This window comes from Hibiscus syriacus, unplaced genomic scaffold (assembly GCF_006381635.1).
Source record: "Hibiscus syriacus cultivar Baekdansim isolate YM2019G1 unplaced genomic scaffold, ASM638163v2 tig00000329_pilon, whole genome shotgun sequence".
In the NCBI taxonomy this organism is placed as follows: domain Eukaryota; kingdom Viridiplantae; phylum Streptophyta; class Magnoliopsida; order Malvales; family Malvaceae; genus Hibiscus; species Hibiscus syriacus.
In genome coordinates, this window is record NW_024061782.1 from 2,866,528 (window position 1) to 2,890,688 (window position 24,161).

Consider the following 24,161-nt stretch of genomic DNA (forward strand, 5'->3'; position numbering starts at 1 on the left):
TGAATGGATATTAGATTCGGGTTGCACATATCATATGCCCCTAATCGGGAGTGGTTCTCCGATTTAGTAGAACTAAATGTAGGAGTTGTTTATATGGGCAATGACAATGCCTGTAAAACTGTTGGGATAGGTTCAATTCGATTGAAGAATCAAGATGGATCAACTAGAGTCCTGAAGAAGAAAGGAAAAGCTGCTCCATATGTATGTATTGCAGATCATGATGAAAATGACTCTGACATATCATTGGTTGCTTCATCAATAACATTCCATTCAGATGAATGTATATTAGATTCGGGTTGCACCTATCATATGTCCCCTAATCGGGAGTGGTTCTCTGATTTAGTAGAACTAAATGCAGGAGTTGTTTATATGGGCAATGACAATGCCTGTAAAACTGTTGGTATAGGTTTAATTCGATTGAAGAATCGATATGGATCAACTAGAGTTCTGAAGAAGAAAGAAAAAGCTACTCCATATGCATGTTGTTAGGATTTTCGGAAGCTCGAATCGACAACCGGAACGGTTTGTAAAGAGGGGTCGGAACGGTTTTGTGTTTAGGGAGTAAGGAGATTGAAAGATAGAGAATTGCACAGCGATTTATAGTGGTTCGACTTTCTCAATCAAAGTCTACGTCCACTACCTTAGCTCCTCACCAAGGATTTTCCAACAAATTCACTAATTTGTTCTTTCTTTTGAGGATAAAGAGTAACCTTACAAACTCCCTAGTTTTTCCGGGTTAAACTAGAACCTTTCCCTAGCTTTTACACGGGATTAGCTAGAACCTTTCCCCTTTACAAAAGGATAAGAAATGTAAACAAGAAAACCTCTCTAAGGTAGGTGTTTACAAGATTGAGCTCACAAGAACAAAATATTTACAAGAGAAAGATGAAATAAGATTGAAAAACTATTCTCTTGTGTTTGATTGCTTGGATAGTTGTTCTCTTGCTTCTTCAAGTGTCCTTAGCTTGTATTTATAGCTTGGAATGAATTTGAAGTTGTATCTAGCCGTTGGGGATGTTTTGGAGCCGTTTGGGAATGATTTTTCTACTCAAAAAGGCTGCCCAGAATGGGGGGAATCGGTACCCCTTCATAGGGAATCGATACCCCTTCATAATATTCAAATATTATGACCGTTGGGCTGATGAACAGTGAGGGAATCGGTACCCCCTTGGGGGGAATCGGTTCCCCTTTTACAAACTGGAATTTTTGAGCCTCGGGTTACTGTTCAAACAGTGATTTACTGTTCAAATAGTAATTTACTGTTCAAATAGTAAATTACTATTCATAAAAACATTTTTGTGAATTCAATTCAAGTCCAAAAACCATTTTGTAAATTCAATTCAAGTCCAAAAACCATTTTGCCTTAAATTGTTATATCGAAACATAGTTCAACAATCTCCCCCTTTTTGATATAACAAAACATTTGAAAATTTGTTTTTGGAAAAAAAAACTCCCCCTTAATAAAATGTTTAATGAAAAAGATACTAGTTGTTGGAAAATATATGAAAATGTTAAGCTCCCCCTTTTTCATTAAGAAATTGAATTTTTTTTTTATTAAGAAATTGAATTTTTCAAACCAAACTTCTCCCCCTTTTTGTTATATTAAAAATAATTCAATCTTTGATGTTCAAAATAACTTTGGAGAGTAAGTAGTAAATTTTACATTTAAAATCATTTGAAAAATCAAAAGGTATTACCTATTGTACCAATACCTTCAATGTGACATTGAATCCTTTGTCGCATAATTGACTAATACTCAATAGATTATGCTTTAATCCATTCACATATAAAACATTTTTAATTTGTATGGAAGAGGTATTACCTATTGTACCAATACCTTCAATGTGACCTTTTGAATTGTCTCCAAAAGTCACTTCTCCTCCATTTTTGGCGTTAAGCTCAATGAACCGGCTTTTGTCTCCGGTCATATGTCTTGAGCATCCACTATCAAGGTACCATGAGTTTGAATTTGTTTCCCGTGCCTTGTAGCAATGCTCCTTTCCCTACAAACATAGATTAATTTTTGATTTTTGGTACCCAAATTCTTTTGGGTCCATATTCATTAGTTTCCAAAATCCTAGTTCCCTTAGGTATCCATTTTTGTAGGACATCTTTATCTTTAGTAGTAATGAGTCCTTTAGGAACCCATATACTTCTAAATATTTTACCATTTAAGGTTCGTTGAGGATTTCTATGATTGTAGTTTCTAAAATCTTTTCTAACAAAGTTGGATTTTGAATTTTCTCCTTTTTCAAAATGTTTTGTTCCAACTTTTTTAAAAGAGATTTTAAGATCATCAATTTTCTTTTGATGATCATCATTGACCTTTGAAAGTAAATTTTGCAAATCTAAATTTTTCTTTTCAAACTCTTCTAGTTTGATTTGCAAATCTTGGATTTATTGAGTTTTGTAATTCTAATGGTATTAGCCACAATTTTTCAGCACCTAGAACCCCTCAACAAAATGGAGTTGTTGAGAGGAAAAATCGAACTTTAGAAGAAATGGCTAGAACCATGCTTTGTGAAAATAATTTGCCAAAATATTTTTGGGCGGAAGCCACAAATACCGCTTGTTATGTTATAAATCGAGTAATGATTAGGCCAATTTTAAAGAAAACTCCATATGAAATTCTCAAAAATAAAAAGCCTAACATTAGCTATTTTCATCCTTTTGGATGTAAATGTTTTGTTTTAAACAACGGTAAAGAAAATCTTGGTAAATTTGATGCTAAAAGTGATGAAGGAATTTTTCTGGGTTATTCCTTAAACTCTAAAGCTTATCGTGTATTTAATAAAAGAACTTTAGTTTTAGAAGAGTCTATACATGTTGTTTTCGATGATAATCCCCTTCCGAGGAAGGATTCTTCTGTTAATGATGATGTAGGTATTGTACAAGCAAATGACGTTAGATATGACGTTGGAGAATCATCATCAAAGGAAGAAACAAAAGATGAGGAAACTCATGATCCCCTCGAGAATCCAACCATTGAAGAAAGGGAAGTATCTTTTCCAAGAGAGTACAACTATGTCAAAGATGGTGAAATTATAGGTGATCCATCAAAAGGGGTAACTACTCGATCTTCTCTTAGAAATATCTGTAATTATGTTGCATTTATTTCATGCATAGAGCCTAAGAACATCAAAGAAGCATTAAAAGATGAACATTGGATTATGGCTATGCAAGAAGAATTAAATCAATTTGAGAGAAGTAAAGTATGGACATTAGTTGAAAGGCCTAGTGATAAATCTACTGTAGGTACTAGATGGGTTTTTAGAAATAAACTTGATGAAAGTGGTAATATAGTGAGGAACAAGGCTAGACTTGTTGCTCAAGGCTATACTCAAGAAGAAGGCATAGACTATGATGAAACATACGCTCCCGTAGCTAGGATGGAAGCAATTAGAATGTTATTAGCATTTGCATGTTTCAATGAATTTAAATTATATCAAATGGATGTTAAAAGTGCATTTTTAAATGGTTTTATAAAAGAAGAAGTGTACGTGGAACAACCTCCAGGTTTTGAAGATTCAAATTTTCCGGATCATGTTTTAAAATTGACAAAAGCTCTTTATGGTTTAAAACAAGCTCCTAGAGCTTGGTATGAAAGATTGTCAAATTTTTTAATTGAAAAAGGTTTTTTAAAAGGAAAGGTTGACACTACATTGTTTTTAAAGAGAAAAGGTAAAGATTTATTAGTAGTTCAAATTTATGTTGATGATATAATATTTGGTTCTACTAATGATGTTCTTTGTCAAGAATTTTCTAAGCTAATGCAAAGTGAGTTTGAGATGAGCATGATGGGGGAGCTCTCATTTTTCTTGGGACTCCAAATCAAGCAAAGAAAAGATGGCATCTTCATTAATCAAGCTAAGTACGTCAAAGATATGCTCAAGAAGTTTGGACTGGAAAATGGGAAACCTCATAACACTCCAATGAGCTCTTCAACAAAGCTTGACTTGGATGAAGGAGGTAAATGTGTAGATGTTAAATTATATAGGTCAATGATTGGCTCTTTGCTTTATCTAACTGCAAGTAGACCGGACATTATGTTTAGTGTTTGCTTATGTGCTAGATTTCAATCATGTCCTAAGGAATCACATTTACTAGCTGTTAAGAGAATCTTTAGATACCTTAAGGACACTCCTAGTTTAGGACTTTGGTATCCTAGAGACTCTAGCTTTAGCTTGCATGCTTTTTCTGATGCGGATTATGGAGGATGCAAATTAGATAGGAAAAGCACCTCCGGTACTTGTCAATTCCTTGGAAATATGTTGATTTCTTGGTTTTCAAAGAAACAAAATTGTGTTGCATTATCTACCACTGAAGCAGAATACATTTCAGCCGGTAGTTGCTGTGCACAAGTTTTATGGATGAAACAACAACTTTTTGATTATGGAATTGAAGTAGGTACCATTCCTATCAAGTGTGACAATACTAGTGCTATTTGTCTCACTAAAAATCCCATCCAACACTCTAGAACTAAGCACATTGAAATAAGACATCACTTCATTAGAGACCATGTCACTAAGGAAGATGTAGTTCTAGAATTTGTTGATACTTTGCACCAATTAGCGGATATCTTTACAAAACCCTTAGACAAGGAAAGATTTTGGACACTTAGGAGAGAATTAGGTTTGACCAACCTATCTTCACTTAGTGTTTAAAATAATTGTAGCACTTTTAATAAATCTTGAAAAAAAATGCTTATAATAATAATTTTTGATTGCATTCTTGCTATTAGTTAGGGGGAGTTTGTGATTCTTAATGAAAATTAATTTTATGTTCAAAAACAATTAAAGACTAATTTAATTATTTGAACATAATTAATGTTTGATATATGAGTTGCCAATACCACTAGAAAAGATTAATTTAGCATTTTGTGCTTAAAAAATCGGATTTTAGCATTTTGGTGCAGAGGGAATCGATCCCCCCAATGAGGGAACCGATTCCCCCTTTGAAGGGGAACCGATTCCCCCCACAGGGGAATCGATACCCCCCTGGGGTTCTGCTAAAATCGGGCAGAATCACCCCAAACTCTCAAAAACCCTCTTCCTCTCTCTCTCCGCCGTTCTCACCCTCTAAACCCCTCAAATCTCCATTTTTACCTCAAATCAACGATATTAATCGGAATTTGCTTCATAAATCATCTTCCAAACCTGTTGGAATCATTAAAATCGTGCAAACAACATCTAAATCCCCTCAATCTTCATATTTCAAGGTAAATTTTTCTAAACTCTTTATTTCATTATTTTTGAACATAGGATTAGTTTCAATTAGTTCTAGGTTGAAATAGTGATCGGGCATTGATTATTTAGTGATTAGAAACTAGATGTTACAACTAATTTCATCAAAAACACAAGAATTTTTCAAATTTTTAAAATTTTCGAAATACAAAAAAAAAAAATTGTTATTATTGTGTTTTGATCAAATTATATTGTTGTTATGAAAAACTATACATATATTGTGTCTCAAAACCATATTTTTCAAAAGCTTTTCAAAAACTTTGCCCATTAGGATTGATTTAGAGAATCTTGAAATATTGAGGACTCATTTGAGTTTTGGGATTAATTGAATTGCATACACTTGTTTTAAAATTGCAGGTTATTATATCTATTCCGATTTCCTTCACCATGTCAAATCCTAAACGTCCTAGGTCTTCATCTAGTCGTTCCAGTCGTCAACCAAATCCACCTCCAAATCCTCATTCTATTCCAATTTCTAATCCCAATCCCACTGATCCTAACTTGACTATCCAAAATTCGTGTTTCAATCATCCTGGGTCTAGAAATCACTGATATTGGTATTATCAGTATTTCGATTCTTACAAAATCCGGGAAGAACGTATTCCTTCTCGTCAAGCTATGTTAGCTATCAATTTTAAATATCTTCCCATTTTACAAGAATGGAAATTTGATAAACTATTTGATCTTGAACCCATCGTTTACCATCAACTTGTTCGTATATTCTACTCTAATGCCGTATGCGTTAAAAACCAAGCTGAAACCGAAACCATAGGAATTCGTTCCTACCTTCTAGGACAATTCTTATATATTGACCCGGCATATATAGCCAATACTTTTGGATTAGATAATGATGGTATTTCGAATGAAAAACAAATCTTAGGTTCTCGTTATAAAAGAAGAGATAGTGCGAGTGTCTTAGACCTACATGAGCGTTTTCTTCATCTAATGATTTCTTGGTGGTTTCGACCATCCGGAGGTCGTTATTCTACTCTTAGAGCTTTGGATCTTTGGTGGTTACATTGTTTCGAAAACCGTATTAAAATTAACCTACCTCAGATTATTTTTGCTGAAATTGTTGAAACCGTAAATCTTGTTCCTAACAAGAAACACTGTTCATCTCTAGTTTACGGTTGCTTTTTGAGTAATCTGTTTTCCAAAGCTGGGCTTAGAGTCGGTCTAGATGCCGTTTTTCCTCTTAAGAAACAAATAAATCTTCTTTCCTTAACGAGAGCGGGATGGGTAAAGGACAAAGAAACCGGTGAATGGGTTCGTTCTTCTACTCCGGGAGCTAGTTCTTCACAAGCTCCACCCGAGGCTGACGAAGATCCCGAGTTTGAACAATTAATGAGGGATATTGATGAAGCTGAAGAAGAACCTGAACAACCCGAAGAGCAGCCCGAGGAGCAAGCTCAACAAACGCATCAAATGCCTCCATATTTTCAATCCTTTATGGAGACATTCGATTTCCGATACGCTACCATGGACTCGCGTTTTTCCTCTATAGAGTCTCATTTATCCACAATGGGAGCTCAACAATTAGAGATTCTTCGGGAGATGCGTGCAAACAATGAATCAACCAACGCTCGTATCAATGAACTCACACACGAGATGGCCGCTATGCGAGCCCGTTTTCCTCCTACCGATCCGGATGCTTGATTTTATGTTTAGCTTTAAAACTTTGAACAAAATGAATATTGTTTCAACATTTTGATTTGTTTGATTTTGTGGATTTTGGATATATGAATGGTGTGAACTTATATGTTTGGTGTGTTTTATACATTTCTGCATTATTTACATTATCATTAGCAATATGACCAATTTTGCCATATCACATTATTTATGAATATTGATTTATGAAACTAATGGCTAACCTCTCTTTTGATTGTGATCTTAGCAGCTTAAGCTTATAATTAATAAATCAATTGGCTAAATGATTTTCAAAACCTTGTTTTACAATGTCTTTTTGATTTAACAAAAAAGGGGAGAAGAATAAGTGTTTAATGTTTTACATGATAAATTGAAGAAGTGTTAAAGTAAGGGGGAGTAATTTCAAAACTTGATTTCAAAAATCTTAAAATGTTTTGTTATATCAAAAAGGGGGAGATTGTTGAAACATTTTAAGATTTCGATATAACAAATTAAGTTAAATGAATTTTAAGATTTTCCAAATGATTTTCTAAGTATATTCGATATAACTATTCGAATATCAAAACATTACTCCAAATATTTCAAAAATCATTTTTGATCCTTACTTAAGTGTAAAATTAAGTTTTAATCATAAAACAATTTCAAAATATTTTACAAAGTATTTCGAACCAATTCAAAGCCAAAAATTCCAGAATACTCATAGGGAACCGATTCCCCCCATAGGAGGAACCGATTCCCCCCTGAATGGTTTGGCTCCGAGATTTCCAGAATGCTCGGAGGGAACCGATTCCCCCCCAAGGGGGTACCGATTCCCCCTTGTTCAACGGTCGAAATATTTGAATTTTACACTTAGGGAACCGATTCCCTATGAGAGGGAACCGATTCCCCCCACTGTCCAAGCTGTTTTATTAAATGTTTTCACACTAAAACGGCTATAATATCTTCTCTAATTATCCCCAACGTTCAGAAGTGATCCAAGGTGTATTTAAGCAAGCTTAGAAGCCATTGATCAAATACAAGAAACATCAAGCAACTAGAATCAAGAGAGAATCAAAGAGAAAGCATCAAACCTCAAGTTTGAGCATTTCAAGCCCATTTTCATTCAATATTCATTTTGCTTTCAAGAACACTTTTTGTGCTCAGTTGTATTCATCTTTGAGTGTTCTTTTCTTTGTTATAGAATTGTGCAAACATCTTACCTTGTGAGGTTTTCTTGTAAGTTTGCAAATTTGTAATCTTCTCTTTGAGAAAAGAGTGTTCTCAAGAGTTGGGGTATACTCTTGAGGGAATTGTAAGGTTATCTCTTTGGCCTCAAAAGAAAGAACAAATTAGTGAATTTGTTGGAAAATCCTTAGTGTGGATAGCTAAGGTAGTGGACGTAGACTTTGTTTGAGAAAGTCGAACCACTGTAAATCGCTGTGCAATTACTTTCAATTTTCTGCAAAAGCTTCCACAAAATTTTTATTGCCAATTCACCCCCCTCTTGGCCAATTTCGTCATTCGATTAACTCAACAATATTGCAGAGCATGATGCAAATGAATCTGACATATCATTGGTTACTTCATCAACAACATTCCATTCAGATGAATGGATATTAGATTTGGGTTGCACCTATTATATGTCCCCTAATCGGGAGTGGTTCTCCGATTTAGTAGAACTAAATGCAGGAGTTGTTTATATGGGCAATGACAATGCCTGTAAAACTGTTGGGATAGGTTCAATTCGATTGAAGAATCAAGATGGATCAACTAGAGTTCTGACAGATGTCTTATACATGCCCAGTTTGAAGAAAAATCTCATATCGTTGGGAGTCTTGGAATCCAAAGGCTCAATAGTCACTATGAGAGATGGAGTTTTAAAAGTCATATATGGCACACTTGTGATGATGAAGGGAATTAGGAAAAATAATTTGTATTACTATCAAGGTAGTACAATTATTGGAGCAGTTACAGCAGCTTCCGGATGTGATGATTTGGTCGCAACCCAGTTGTGGCATATGCGGTTGGGACATGCTGGAGAGAAATCCTTGCAAATTCTGGCAAATAAAGGATTGTTGAAAGGTGCAAAGGCTTGTAAATTGAACTTTTACGAGTATTGTGTTCTGGGAAAACAGAAGAGAGCGAAGTTTGGCACCACTATACATAATACAAAAGGTATTGTGGATTATATTCACTCAGACGTATGGGGTCCTTCAAAGACATCGTCTTTGGGAGGAAACCATTATTTTTTAATTTTTGTAGATAACTTTTCCAGAAGAGTTTGGGTGTATCCTATGAAGTCTAAAGATGAAGTGCTTCGAATTTTCCTGAAATGGAAAAATATGATCGAGAACCAGACCAGTAGAAAGATCAAACGTCTTAGGATGGACAATGAAGGGGAATATAAAAAATGACCCATTCTTTGACGTTTGCCATGAGTATGGTATTGTTCGACACTTCACTGTTAGAAATACACCACAACAGAATGGGGTGGCAGAGCGTATGAATCGAATACTATTGGAGAAAGTTCGATGTATGTTGTCTAATGCTGGGTTAGGCAAGGCATTTTGGGCTGAGGCTGTGACATATGCTGGTCATCTTATCAATCGTCTGTCGTCATCAGCGATAGGAGGAAAAACACCATTGGAGGTATGGTCTGGAAAACCTGCTACTGATTATGATTCCTTACATGTATTTGGATCCACTGCTTATTATCATGTGAATGAATCCAAACTTGATCCGAGAGCAAAGAAGGCTTTCTTTATGGGAATTACCCATAGAGTGAAGGAATTTCGCATTTGGTGTTTAGACACCAAGAAGATAATTTGTAGCAGAGATGTCACCTTTGATGAATCTGCCATAATAAAGAAGGTAACAAATGAAGCTATCCAGACAAGTAGTACTCCGCAGTAGGTGAAGCATACTCTAAAACAGGTGGAGTTTCAGCAGACGATAATCCCAGAAGTTGATGCAGCCAATTCTTCAACTCCAATAGAAGAATCAGAAGATGAAGAGGTTCAAACCCAAGAACCATTGGAGACACCAGAACTACTTGCAGTTACAAGGCCAAGAAGAGAAATTCGTAGACCTGCTCGATTTGTTGATATGATGGCCTATGCTCTTCCAGTTGTTGATGATGATATCCTTGTCACTTACCAAGAAGCAATACAAAGCTTGGAAAGTGATAAGTGGAAAAGTGCCATGGATGAAGAAATGCAATATCTCCAAAAGAACAACACTTATAAACTGGCTCAATTACCGAAAGGTAAAAGAACAATTGGATGGAAGTGGGTATTTGCAAAGAAAGATGGATCTCATAGCAAGAAAGATGTTCGCTACAAGGCACGGTTAGTAGCTAAAGGCTACGCTCAAAAGGAGGGGATCGACTACAATGAAGTAGTTTCCCCTATTCTGAAGTATTCCTCCATTAGAATATTGTTGGCCTTGGTAGCACAGTTGAATTTGGAGCTAGCTCAACTTGATGTAAATACGACTTTCTTGCACGGTGATTTAGAAGAGGAGATCTATATGACTCTGCCAGAAGGATACAAAGATGGTGGTCGTGAGAAATGGGTTTGTAAGCTGAACAAATCGCTATATGGATTGAAGCAATCTCCGAGACAGTGGTATAAGCGATTTGATAGCTTTATGAGGAGGCAAAAGTACACTAGAAGCAAATATGATCATTGTGTGTATTTGCAAAAGCTTAAAGATGGATCTTTCATTTATCTTCTCTTGTACGTTGAAGATATGTTGATCGTTTCAAAAAGTCAAAAGGAGATAGACAAATTAAAGGCTCAGTTGAATCAAGAGTTTGAGATGAAAGATCTAGGTGAGGCCAAGAAGATTCTTGGTATGGAGATAAGCAGATATAGACAAAGAGGGAAGTTTTGTTTAACACGGAAGCAGTATCTGAGAAAGGTATTACAATGTTTTGGCATGAATGAAAATACCAAACATGTAAGTATCCCACTAGCTTCTCATTTGAAACTTAGTTCTCAATTATCTCCTAAAACTAACGAAGAACGAGAGTATATGGCAAAAATTCCATATGCTAATGCAGTTGGGAGCTTGATGTATGCAATGGTGTGTACGCGTCCTGATATTTCACAAGCAATTAGAGTTGTGAGCAGGTGCATGCATGATCCAGGAGAATGACATTGGCAAGATATGAAATGGATTCTACTGTATCTCCAACAAACCGTGGATGTTGGTTTAGTTTTTGAACATGATGAAGCACTTGGTCAGTGTGTGGTTGGATATGTTGATTCTGATTATGCTGGTGATTTGGATAAGCGTCGATCAACTACTGGGCATTTGTTTACTCTTGCTAAAGCCCCAGTAAGTTGGAAGTCTACATTGTAATCTACGGTGGCCTTGTCTACTACAGAGGCAGAATACATGACAGTTTCAGAGGCTATAAAGGAAGCAATTTGGTTTAACGGGTTGATGGAAGACTTGGGAGTTGTTCAAAGTCACATTAGTCTCTATTGTGACAGTCAGAGCGCTATTCACTTAGCGAAAAATCAAGTCTACCAGTCAAGGACTAAGCATATCGACGTGAGGTATCACTTTATGCGGGAGATCTTTGAAGAAAGAAAGATTCCGCTTCAGAAAATTATGACATCAGAAAATCCTGCAGATATGATGACCAAGGTGGTAACAGTAATCAAGTTCAATCATTGTTTGAACTTGATTAACATCATAAAAGTATGAACACCTTCGGGTGTGTGGCGCTTGTGAGCGTAATTAGAGGCACTACAAATTTGGGGAGTTGAAGAAGTTGAGTAGGCTTGGTAATTTCAAGCCAAGGTGGAGATTTGTTAGATTTGGCTTGAAATTAAGTTGGCAAGTTGGAAATTTCATCTTGGTTGGTGGCCAACTTATTAGAAATTTCATCTTGGTTGGTGGCCAAACTTTGAACATGGGAATTTCATATTTGGTGGCTAACTTGTACACATTGGAAAATTCTTTGGTAGGTGGCCAACTTATTTTTCATGTTTAATCCCTAAAATATTAGGTTATTTATAAGTTTAGTCCTTAAAACTCAACTATAAATAGGCCTAAGTATTTCATTAGAAATCATCCCAAAAACAAGTTCTCTCTTTCTCTTGTATTCTTCATTCTCCCACTTTGGGAATTCTAAAGAATTCCATTTGTTGTAATATTTGTTGATAGTGAAGTTATCATCCGGTGTGGTGCCCGAGGAGTAGACGATATTCTCGTCGAACCTCGTAAATTTGGTGTGTTCTCTCCTTTATTATTTTTATTCGGTTTTTTCCATTGTGTTTCAATATTCAATAGTTTGACAGGTTTATCCGTTGTGCAACCTTTGGTGGTTTTGATCTTGACATTTTAGGTCAATTTTGAAACTACGTTCGTGTGGGAAATAACACGATTTCCCCAACAAAGATGATATAGATTTAATTGCTTCACCTCAAAGTTTATTAATGTTAACGGACATAAAAAATTGAGATTTTTTTGTAGTATTATTTTATTTATTTATAGAAACAACTAATTTTATTCAAAATAAGAAAATTTCGGATAATCATCGAAACAAAACTAGCAACGTAAGATCATATAAGACCATACAAGGAAAGATTAAAATTTTAACCAAGAAACTCAAACAAAGATATATACAAATAGATCTGATCGCATTGGCAAATGAACCTCAAAAGAGGATCCAGATATTGAAAGATCACCGAGAAACCGTAAATCAGACTCGAGCGAAGTGAAAAGATATCCACAAACGCAAATTGGGTATCCACTTCCAATATGAGGGTCCAAAGCAGGGAAAATCAACAAGATATCAGATAAGCGCCATCTTGATAAGTCGTGACGATGTAAAATCAACCCTTAGAAAAATTTAAATTAAAAAAGGCCAAATGCCAAAAAAATAAGAAAATGTGTCATAAAGGCAGATAAAAACGTGTCATACCAGTAGACTTATTGAAAATAAAAAACAAAAAGGAAATAGAGATATAATATAAATAAAAGAAAATGACAATAAAAAATACTAATAGTTAGTAACCAACATTAAAATTGGTACCACCGTTGATTAACAAAGACAAAAATGATATATAATTGATATATATGTGTAATATTATAAAGTTGATTGTAAGTAGTCCTAAGTGAAATTTGTGACATACTTAAAATTTGGATTATACCCCTAAGGGATAAAACTAGGATTTCAATTCAAAGATTAAAGTATAATTATAGAAAAATAAAAGGTAAAGTATGATTACTTATAGAAAATAAGAGAAATAAAATCAAAATAAATTAAAACCACATATTTTTTTAAACAAAAACAATAATGGGACAGAGGCCCCGGGGACGAAACATGCCCTCAACTGAAAAATATAATCAAACCTAAACATTCTCATACATACATACATACATACATACATACATACGAAAATCTTTTGAGAAAAAAGGAAAAGAACGAATCAAGACTTAATTTCTAGCTGTTTTGGTCATGAAAAAATCCAGAATCAATTTTCTCTATTATTCATTTTTTCTTTTCTGGGTTATATCTCTTTTTTCACTTTTTAATTATTAATTGTGAATCTCTATTTAAATTAAAAATAATAAATCGTCTACAAACATCAAAATCATAATTTTCATAACAACAAAATTGGAATAATAATAATAGCACTTATTAATAAACCCAGAAATGGAATTGTTAGACAAAATTTATTGATAAGGGAAAAGGTAAAATTTATAATAGCACTTATTATTATCAGAATAATAATAAATATAACATAGTTAAAATCCGATTACAATAGTAATTTAAATACATAAGAATGCTCATGTTCGTCGAGTCAAATTTCGAAAGCTATTAGCTTATATATTTCAGAAACAGCGTAGAGATATTGTTGCCTGCCTGTAGGTGATTTTTATTTAATGAATTTTCTCAGGACTTTTATAGCAAACCTTAAATTATAAATACATCTGCCGAGAGAGCTGCGTACCAGTCCACTATGGTGATTACAAGTTTGCTTTGATGAGCTGTTTATTTTTATTTTTTTCAAAACAAATTTTATCACATTGCATCTGCACCTTCATCAGCATGCAAGATAAATACTATTGAGTTTCTTCTTTTAGTCATTTCTCTCTCTCTCTGTGTTCATGTTCCATAGGAGAAATGTTGGATTTTCAGTTGGAGAAATCATGAGTTCAATCTCCAGTGTTAAACTCCATTTATGGTGGATCGTTGTTCTTGTTGTTGTTGTGGTTCAAGGTTTTGGAGTGAACACCGATGGGGTTCTCTTGCTTTCTCTTAAACTCTTTATTCTGGGTGATCCTCTAAACGTGTTGCAGAGCTGGAAGTCCTCCGACCAGACGCCATGTTCGTGGAATGGAGTGACTTGTGGAAGACCAGACAACGACTCCTATGTCTACTCTCGTGTTACAGCGCTGTCTCTTCCGAATTGTCGGCTTCTTGGTTCCATCCCTTCCGATCTGGGAATGATTCAGTACCTTGAAATTCTCGATCTTTCCAACAATTCCTTCAATGGGTCCCTTCCTCTTTCGATTTTCAATGCAACTCAGCTTCGGTCGCTTGATTTGTCTAACAATTCCATTTCTGGGTTTATACCGGAAACGATAGGACGGTTGAGAAATCTCCAATCGCTTAACCTCTCCGATAATGCATTGACGGGGGATTTACCTGCAACTCTTACTAATATCCAGAACCTAACTGTTGTTTCTTTGAAGAACAATTACTTGTCTGGAAACCTTCCAACTGGGTTCCAATCTCTTCAAGTTTTGGATCTTTCTTCAAATCTCATATATGGGTCCTTGCCTCCGAATTTCGGAGGCGAAAAAGTTAGCTACTTTAACATTTCTTACAACAGACTTTCCGGGGAAATTCCGCCGCAATTCGCCGAGAAAATCCCTGGTAACGCCACCATTGATCTTTCTTTCAATAACCTCAGAGGAGAAATCCCGGATTCCGTCGTTCTCAAGAATCAAGTATCCAAATCTTTTTCCGGGAATCCTCATCTATGCGGTGAAGCAACCAGGCGTGCTTGTCCTATTCCTTCTTCACCGACTTCTCCGCCAGCAATCGCCGCCATCCCCAGAACGATGGACTCCGACACGCCGGAATCGTCGTCGGGTGCTAAAAAACAAGATCAAAGCAGGCTGAAAACAGGAACGATTGTAGGAATTGTTGTGGGAGATATAGCCGGAATCGCATTCGTTATCATGGTTTTCATCTTGGTGCACAAGTTAAAGAGGAAAAAGAGAGTCGAAACCGCAACGAAACAAGAAGCAAAAGACAATTTGTCGATAACATCTTCATCGTCGGAATCAAAAGGGTTTTCGAGATGGTCGTGTTTGAGAAAGAGAGGGGAGTACGAAGAAGATTCTGACGCCACCTCCGACACCGAAGAAGATCAAAGCGGGAGCAAAAGTCAAGACAATCAACGGCAGCAAGAGCAAGAACACGACAAGAAAGGGACACTGGTAACGGTCGACGGGGAAAAGCAGCTTGAGCTGGAGACGTTACTAAAAGCATCGGCTTACCTTTTAGGCGCGACGGGTTCCAGCATAATGTACAAGGCGGTTCTGGAAGACGGGACGCCGTTGGCGGTTCGAAGGATCGGTGAGAACAGTGTGGACCGGTTCAGGGATTTCGAGAACCAGGTCCGGGTCATTGCTAAACTGGTTCACCCGAATTTGGTCAGGATTCGAGGGTTCTACTGTGGAGTTGATGAAAAGCTCGTCATCAACGATTTTGTACCAAATGGCAGCCTCGCCTACGCTCGTTACAGTAAGTCCTTATCCTATTCTTCAATTTTCCGGTGCCTACTTTAGCAAAAGCAGCGTGGGTATTTGTTAAATTACGCCAGAGAACTCAAAGTCTATGGCGGTAGAGTAGTTGTAACTTAAACGTTGTTGTTTAATGCATGGGAAAGTCAACTGTCTCTGTCTTGGCATGGGCCTCGCATCTCCCATTTTCCCATCCTTTACCCCCACGGCGTTTGACAATGACTTGTTAAGACTCAGGATTCGATCCACTCACTTCAAAATATCCAAGTTACGAGATTTCATCATTCTTATTTAATAATTCAAATTTTATTTAATTCTTTTAAATTAAACATTAATTTTATAATTCTATAATATTAATTAATTTTGATTTAAACAGTTTTTTTATAATCTTATATGATATACATGTATATTTTTAATAATTTTTCATACATATATTATGGGGAATTGATGGATTCAATTTAAATTTGAAAATCAACCCATTAATATTTTAAACAAATTAAGTTGAATCAAATTGGAATTCAATAGAGTAAAGTTTTGTTGGACACAGAGATTTACCTTCCCATTTCCCCCCTTTTTGATGGTTAAATTTTAGTTTTGCGCCCTCTACTTTGCTCAAATATTAACGTTTTCTTAGTCTCAGTGGCTTGTTCTTGCGGTTACAGTCGACAGGCTTTAAATGTTGGTTGGTTCCATTTCAGGGAAAGCTGCTTCTTCACCATGTCATCTTCCATGGGAATCTCGGCTAAAGATAGCTAAAGGTGTGGCCCGTGGCCTCGCATATCTCCATGAGAAGAAGCATGTGCATGCCAATTTGAAGCCGAGCAACATCCTGTTAGGCACCGACATGGAACCCAAGATTGGAGATTTCGGACTGGAAAGGCTGGTAACAGGCGACGCGAGTTATAAAGCTGGAATTTCAGCCCGAAACTTGGGCAGCAAGAGGTCAACCGTGTCGAGAGAAAGCTTCCAAGATTTAGTAGGACCTAGCCCGAGTCCAAGCCCGAGTTCATTAGGCGTATCGCCTTACCACGCCCCCGAGTCACTTAGGAGCTTGAAGCCTCATCCCAAGTGGGATGTGTTCGCATTCGGTGTGATATTACTGGAGCTCCTGACGGGGAAAGTGGTGGTGGTCGATGAGCTCGGGCAGGGGAATGGGATCGTCGTCGAAGACAAAGACAAGGCCTTGAGGATGGCCGATGCGGCAATCCGTGGCGATTTGGACGGCAAAGAGGATGCGTTGCTGGTTTGTTTTAGGTTGGGGTATAGTTGCGCATCTCCGATCCCACAAAAGAGACCATCCATGAAAGAAGCTTTACAAATACTTGATAAAATCCCATCTTCAACATGCTATTATGGACACTCATGAACAATCAATAAATGGATCAAATCGGATACTGTCTTTGTAGAAAATGTATGTATTGATTGGCTGATCATGATCTGGTTCTTCTTGCTGTGTGTCACACTAATATTGCTGACTTTTAGACCCAATCCATCCTTGCTTTTTTGTCTATTATCAGTTCTTAAACATGTCTATTTATATATTCATAAACATGCTAGTTTAAATTTTATGAACATGATCATTTATATATTCATTTAATGTTTGTGCATATGTCCACAACTTTGTCCATTTGCAAGGTAAAATACGATAAAATTATGACATTAGTGCTTAAACTCCCCAGGCTTCATAATTTGAACTCCAAAATATATCATATGTTCAATTTAGTCCTTACATCAACCAACTAACAAACGAACTTGTTCATGAATATAAATGACCGGGTCGATAAACGAGCTTGTTTATAAACATAAACAAACAAGTCAATAAACTTGTTTGTAAACATAAAAGAACCGAACACCTATATGCATATTCGTTCATTTATTGAATAAAATAAAAATTTTATTCATACTCGTTTATTTAGCTTGATAAACAAACGTTATACAAACGAGGTTCAAAAACAGTTCCCTAAATGCTCAGTTCATTTACGCTCCTAGAGATAATGCAATTGTATACTGCTTATCACTGTTCAACTGCTAACTCTTCGTCTTCTTTTCGAGGCCTCCATTTTCGATTGACGAAACTGTTTCCCACTACTTTTTCAGACTTCATCTGCTCATCTTGCACCTTGAGCTTTTCATCTATAAGTTCCAAGAGTTGTTGCAAGCCCACACCAGTGAGTGCAGATACTTTGACGTGTGGAAAATGCAGAGGTTCAGCTTCAGAATCTTTTTCCGCCTTACGGTCATTAGAGGTCTCAGCTTCCTTCTGGTCATTCAGGGTATTCCAGAAGTCATCCGCAGAGTCGTCCACTGACAACAGCCAGCTGTCGGAGTAATCCCCATGCTTATCGTCATTCAATGCATCACTACCATCAACTGATTTCCCATCTAATAGCTCTGACGCCATAACACAATCTTCTTCTGGAGAACCTTCAGTCTTGCCGTTTTCTGCACCTGAGAAATCGTTGATCTCAACATCTTCAGCATCACCCATTTCTTCTTCATAATCAATCTGAGTCAATTGTGAAGTTAGAAGACATCTTCATTCTTTCTTCTTTTTAAATCTCTGCAAGGATTAGAGGTTTAAAATGTGAAGTACCTTGTTCTAGACTTCAATCATGCTCTGAAGCTTCTCCTCTGACACTCCAATTTGTTGAAGAACTTGCAACACTGTGGAACGATGCTCATCGTGGCTAGGTGCAGTGCAATCTATTACATGCTGCAGAAATATTTGAAAAAAAAATCTATAAGTAGACCGGAATGCAGAAGGTTCAGCACTGTTAAAAAGATTTGATCGGTTAAAGATAATCATAAGGTCATCATCTTTAAACTAAACTGCTTTTATAAAACCAGAAGTACAATTTAAAATAGATTATTTTTTATGAAAACTAAAAGAGGAGAGTTTATCCATTCATACCACAATTAGGTTAGCCTCTAGCACCTCTTCTAAGGTTGAATGAAATGCTTCCACCAACTATAAAGCAAAACCCATTGGTGAAATGATGAATGAAGACTAAAAAGAAAAACAGGATCAATGACACATGCCCAATGCTTCTCAGTTACCTGCACTGGCAAATCGGATATGAACCCCACCGTATCACTAAGAAGCACTTTCCTCCTGACATATTATATGCATAATATTATAGTCTCGTCAATGATTAAAATGAAATGTTTATTTTCATTTTCCAAAATTTGAGAGAGATAAAAACATTAGATATGGACCAACTCACCCTGAAGGAAGAACAACACCTTTTAGTCTAGCGTCCAATGTTGCAAACAATCTGCACATCACTGCCTCCAATTAGCCAAGATTCACCCTTCTACTTATAACAAGGAATTTATCTTCGAGGGGTAAATGTCTTGAATAATAAATATACCTTGCATCACTATACAGATCACTATCTGAGAGTGCACTAATTAACGTAGACTTCCCCTGTTAATAGAGAAAAGACGTAAATGTTGAGCATGAGAAAATAAGGAAACAAACCGCAGTTTCTGTTAGATTTTGGTCACCTACAGCATTTGTGTATCCTACAACAGCAACAGTAGCTAAGCCCTGTCCATCAAGTCCACCTCGTTTTTTACGAGCAGCACATTGCACAGCTCGGGTACGGCAAACCTCTTCAATCTGGAATAACAAATGATTCCGCCGTTCCAAGATTCTAAGAATAAGTTCCAGTCAGTGAACGTTAAAACAAACACAAAGTTAATAAGCATTAAGTAGCAGATCACAGTGAGAAGTATCCAGTTACATAAAGGGAAACATAAAGAGATTGAAAACAGGCATGCCACATCCAAACTGAGGTGAGAGGATTGAGGAGGAATAAAATATTCACTAATATCGATTGCTACAAGCTTCGGAAAAAAGAACATGCATTTCATGGTTAACACAATCTTAGAACGAAAGGAATATAATCAACAAGGCAATGCCAAAGCAGAATATCCTAATGGAACAGATACTGCCCATCACAAAAAAAAATTAAAACAATAAAAACCACCACCACAAGCATGTATATAAAAGGCTACATGTTATGCAACTAGTCAAACATTCATATGTGTACATGATAAGACGAATGATGATATGAATTAGTAAAGAGCAAACCTTCGGTGCTGAAGCTGCAGTTCAGTTTCTATTGCACCACTTATGAAACCACGGCCACCACTTCCTCTCCTGCAACCAATACATAGGCAAATCAAAACCATTTCTAAGAATAGACAATTATCCATGACAGGCAATTATAAGCTTGATAAATGAATATATTAAGGGTAAAGAGACAGATAAAAAATTGTTTGTACTTTGAACCGCAGAAACATTTCAATTTTTGAAAAAGAATATCGAAAAAATGAAAAAAATATTACCCATGACCCTACCCTGTAAAGATCAGCTTCCATGAAATTTATCCTCAATTCATAGTGTTTTTCCCTATTTGGTTGGAAATGAAGTAGGATTTATGCAAGAGAATACAGACAGAGACAAGAAAAACATTAGTTTAAAGCACCTCTTTGGCTTCATATAAGAATCTGAAGCAACTTGAATAATGGTCCATATCAATCTTGGATTTCTCTAATACAAGTTAGACAAACAAAATTTCAAAGTTTTTATTCTGTTCTACGGGAAATTCAGGCCTTACCCTCGTGCACTAACAACTTCAACTTCTCCACTAAGGCCAAAAGCATTGCGTCCATCTAGTCCACGTACACGGACAAGCCTAGTCTTCTTGTACATAAGAGCTGCTAACTCGGCCTATACAATATCAGGTAACCCCCAACCCCAAAGAAAAGTTAAATAGATAACCAAATAAGCTGCAAAAGGCAATTTTGGAAAAAACAGTGAAATTGAAAATTTCAAAATGTAATGCAATGCCAAGTAAAGCCCGGAACTTTACCTGTAACTTGGCCTCCTTGTGCGCATGAGCATTGAATATTTCTATTATAAGGCCCACACGATATAATACAGGTTTTCCCCAAATTCTCTGTTAATGAAAACAGCAATATATTAGCAAAACACATAGGAATACATCTTTTTTTTATAGGACATAGGAATACATCTTGAATTTCCCTTTCGACTAAAAAGGGAGGAGAGCTATTAGGCAACAAGTACTTGCCTCCAAATTACGTTGCTGCACTCCAGATAGGATGATATTGACAAAAACAGCATCAACTCCATCCTAGTAAAATCATATGGTCATATGTAAGGATTCCGCATTTGTATTAAAATCATAAGCTCGTTTTGAAGAACATAAGAAGAGAGATTATAACAAGTTACTTGCCTTGGACTCCAAAGCATTCAAATGGCATTTGATATTTCCTACAGTTCCAGGTCCAAAATACGTGTCTAAAAATAAACAAAAAAGAAAGAATTCAAGAACAAAACATTGAAGAAATACCTAAAAGCAAAACAAAAAAAAAGAAATGCAAGAGGTTTTGCATACCAGCGCGGATTTTGGAAGATTTAAGAGAAGGGTTTTGGACAACAACATGAGGAGGCAACTCCTTATCGAAGAAATCAGAATCAAAGTAGTCATCACGCTGTTTCTCAAGGGAGTTAGCTAAACAAAGAGCCTCATTGAGCTTGGCCTGCAAGAAAGTAGGGGGAGAGACGAGGCTGGACGACCAAGAGGCGAGGTGGGCCAGATGGGTCCCTGCTGAAAACTGAACTGCCGGTGCTTTGATTTTCTTCGGTTCCCTTGTATTGTTGATTCAAATTTGAGTAGGATGATGAAAGAATGGAAAATGGAGGAGGAGAAAGGGAGTGATATCGGGACCTGAGGGACAAAGATAGAATTCTTAAAATCTCTCTCAAAACGTTGGCTATTAAGAATTCTTTCTACTCTCTTATGAATTGAAGGAACGTACTGGTTTGGGTAATCTGACGGTGGGGTGAGAACAGAGACCAAGGCCGAACCTGTTTTAATCTTTCTCTCAGGTCTCAGCTGAAAACCCTCGGAGCCCGTCTGCTACTGTCTTCCAGGTTATAGCCCTGGGAGCCTATCTGCTACTTAAAAATTATTTTACTTATTAAACACTAATTTTTTTTTTAATTTATTTGAGTCAAACTAAATCATCAACCAAAAAAGTTAAAATTTTTAAATTTTAAATTACTCGAAAAATCAAAAAATTAATTAAGTATTTTGATAATTTAACTAATTAATAATTAATTTTATTACTCTTTCAACTCATTTTTCATTTTAAGTTCATTTTTATCAAATTTGAACTATTTATTTCTAAACCATCATGGAATACATATGTTCTTCCAAGTCCTCTTTTTGATAACAAATTTTTTATTTTTTAATTTAATTCGTCAATTATTTTATAATTTTTATTTCTTCAATTCATCATTTCTTTTAAGTTCATTTTTAACTAAATTTGAATCTCATGTACCACAAAAGAATACATATGTAACTTCATTTCTTTTTTTTTTTACTAAAAATATATTCTTTTTTTAGTTAGTCATTTAACTTTGCATTTTAATCAATTTCGTCTTTTGTGTTTGCCTATAATTGTTTGTAAATTCTCATAAATTCATTGACTCCTTTATACTCTTATCAATATTTTACCCTCAAAATAATTTTTTAAAATATAATATTATTACTATTATATAATTTTAGATTGTATTTGAATATATTAAATAACATTATAATATGAAAAGAATATATATATATTATATATCGCAGTCGTCTTTCGGTTGGACCCAGAATTGGACTTTGACGTGAATTATTGGGTTAGAGTTGCCACCGACCATTTTAAAAACTTTAGGTAGATCGGACACCATCTTACCTGATCTATGTTTTACTAGAAATATGTCAGATTCGGGAGTCGGTTACGGTCAAGGAATGATTAACCCTTTTGAACTACTCTTTTGGTACCATTTAATTTGTCGGTTGTCTTAATTGTAAAAAATTAAAAATTTCAATTTAAAAATTCGATTCAAATTACTTACCTTTAATTAAATTCTCCAACAAAAAGAGCGACTGTTCAACTTGAGTGTGATTTGTGAGAATATCAAAATTTAGAGTGACGATCGAATGCACAATTCGCTCCCTAATTGAATTGCAATTGAATGAAAAAAAGGGGAATTTAATCCCGCTAAGTCTCGGCAATGGCCGGTGGGTACTTACTCCAATGATCGCGTTGCGCCAAAGAGAAATTGAGAAGAACCGATTATTTGAACTTTGAAGGTAGAAGACAAAGCCATGGAATTTAATAATTAAAGCACTATGGAATAGACAAATCCATGGAATTTAATAATTAAAGCACTATGGAATAGACAAATCCATGGAATTTAATAATTAAAGCACTATGGAATAAGACAAAGCCATGAAACTCCATTGAAGTGCAGATCTTATGTAACACAAAATCCGACAAAACTAGTTCAGCTTTCCATACCTGCAAACCAACACTAGGAATGGATGAAGTGATATTATGCTGGATTTTCATAGTAAAACAACGCCGGGAAATCTGGCGTCTTCTTGGTAAAACTAAGTCGCCATCTTCATCGAAGCTAATGTCTTGGTCCGTACAAGGTTCTTCGTCTTTGAAGAGTCCATTGAATCTGTTGGATTCAACTCATGAAGGCAGACAAATGGTGAAGCGGGAAATGTGAGGACCGAAGATGCCAGGTGGACATCCGAGATGAACCTCACTCATAACTTGTTCATGTTCCTCCTTGCTCTCCTTTGAATCTCTACCGTTCATTTGATTCAATATAAGCTTTGTTATTGCCTCCACCTTCTTCACGTCATTTTGAAATCCTTTTATAACCTTTTCTGTTGAGAGTATACCAGAGGAAAATAGGAGCATGACCATTCCAACTTCCCATGATCGTAGCATCCCTTGTTTTATGGTGGCATGTGGGTTAGTGGAGTAGGTGGAGGTTGAACATGGGCCTATAAAAATAAAAAATAAAAATAATTAATAATAAAATATAATATAATTTTTGTTGACCCGGAAAAAATAGGTGTCTACATTATGGTTAGAGAAATTCGAATAAATATTTTCATAATACTATAAATAATTATAATAAAATTAATATATAAAGTCAAATATCTCTATTTGAAAAAATTCAAGTTAAGTTCAAATTATAAAATACTGCTTGCCAATTTGAATAACTCAAAATATTTTTTAACTCGACTCAATCGAATACTCACTCCTAATTGTGATGGATAAAATATTTAAAAAATAACGTTATAAATATTAAACACTTTCGTTGACAAGAAAATATATTTAAAATTTTATTAGAAAATTATATAATTTAGACAATTTTATATCAATTTTGATCAAATTGTTCTTTATTGATTTTTTTCTGATCAAAATTTTCAATCTTGACTCATTATTGTTTAAAATTTATTATTGATAAAAAAATATTTTAAACAGTTTTAAATATAAAAATTGTTTTATATTAACCCTAATAATCTTTCTAATTCACTTATCAAAATTAATTTTTTTATCAAAATTAACTTTTAACTATTATTATGTATAAAACATTTAAAATAATAACATTCGAAACATTAGATATCTTAATAA

At 35.5% G+C, this 24,161-nt stretch overlaps 1 protein-coding gene and 1 pseudogene across 1 annotated transcript; one reads left to right on the top strand and one right to left on the bottom strand.

Moving 5' to 3' along the window:
* The first annotated feature begins 13,950 nt into the window (after positions 1-13,950).
* LOC120173957 (probable LRR receptor-like serine/threonine-protein kinase At4g37250) lies at positions 13,951-17,078 on the top strand. The gene is made up of 2 exons (XM_039180997.1): positions 13,951-15,645; positions 16,343-17,078. The coding sequence occupies exons 1-2, from the start codon at positions 13,998-14,000 to the stop codon at positions 17,008-17,010; spliced, it is 2,316 nt and encodes a 771-aa protein (XP_039036928.1). The 5' UTR covers positions 13,951-13,997; the 3' UTR covers positions 17,011-17,078.
* Positions 17,079-17,593: 515 nt separating this feature from the next.
* Positions 17,594-23,468, bottom strand: LOC120177701 (annotated as a pseudogene).
* Positions 23,469-24,161: the final 693 nt, after the last annotated feature.

What these genes read in the sequence shown, in the direction of transcription:
- LOC120173957 (XM_039180997.1), top strand. Translation starts at nt 13,998, where the DNA reads ATGTTCCATAGGAGAAATGTTGGATTTTCAGTTGGAGAAATCATGAGT. An exon ending in CCTCGCCTACGCTCGTTACA is followed by an intron (nt 15,646 to 16,342) that starts GTAAGTCCTTAT and finishes GTTCCATTTCAG; the next exon opens with GGAAAGCTGCTTCTTCACCA.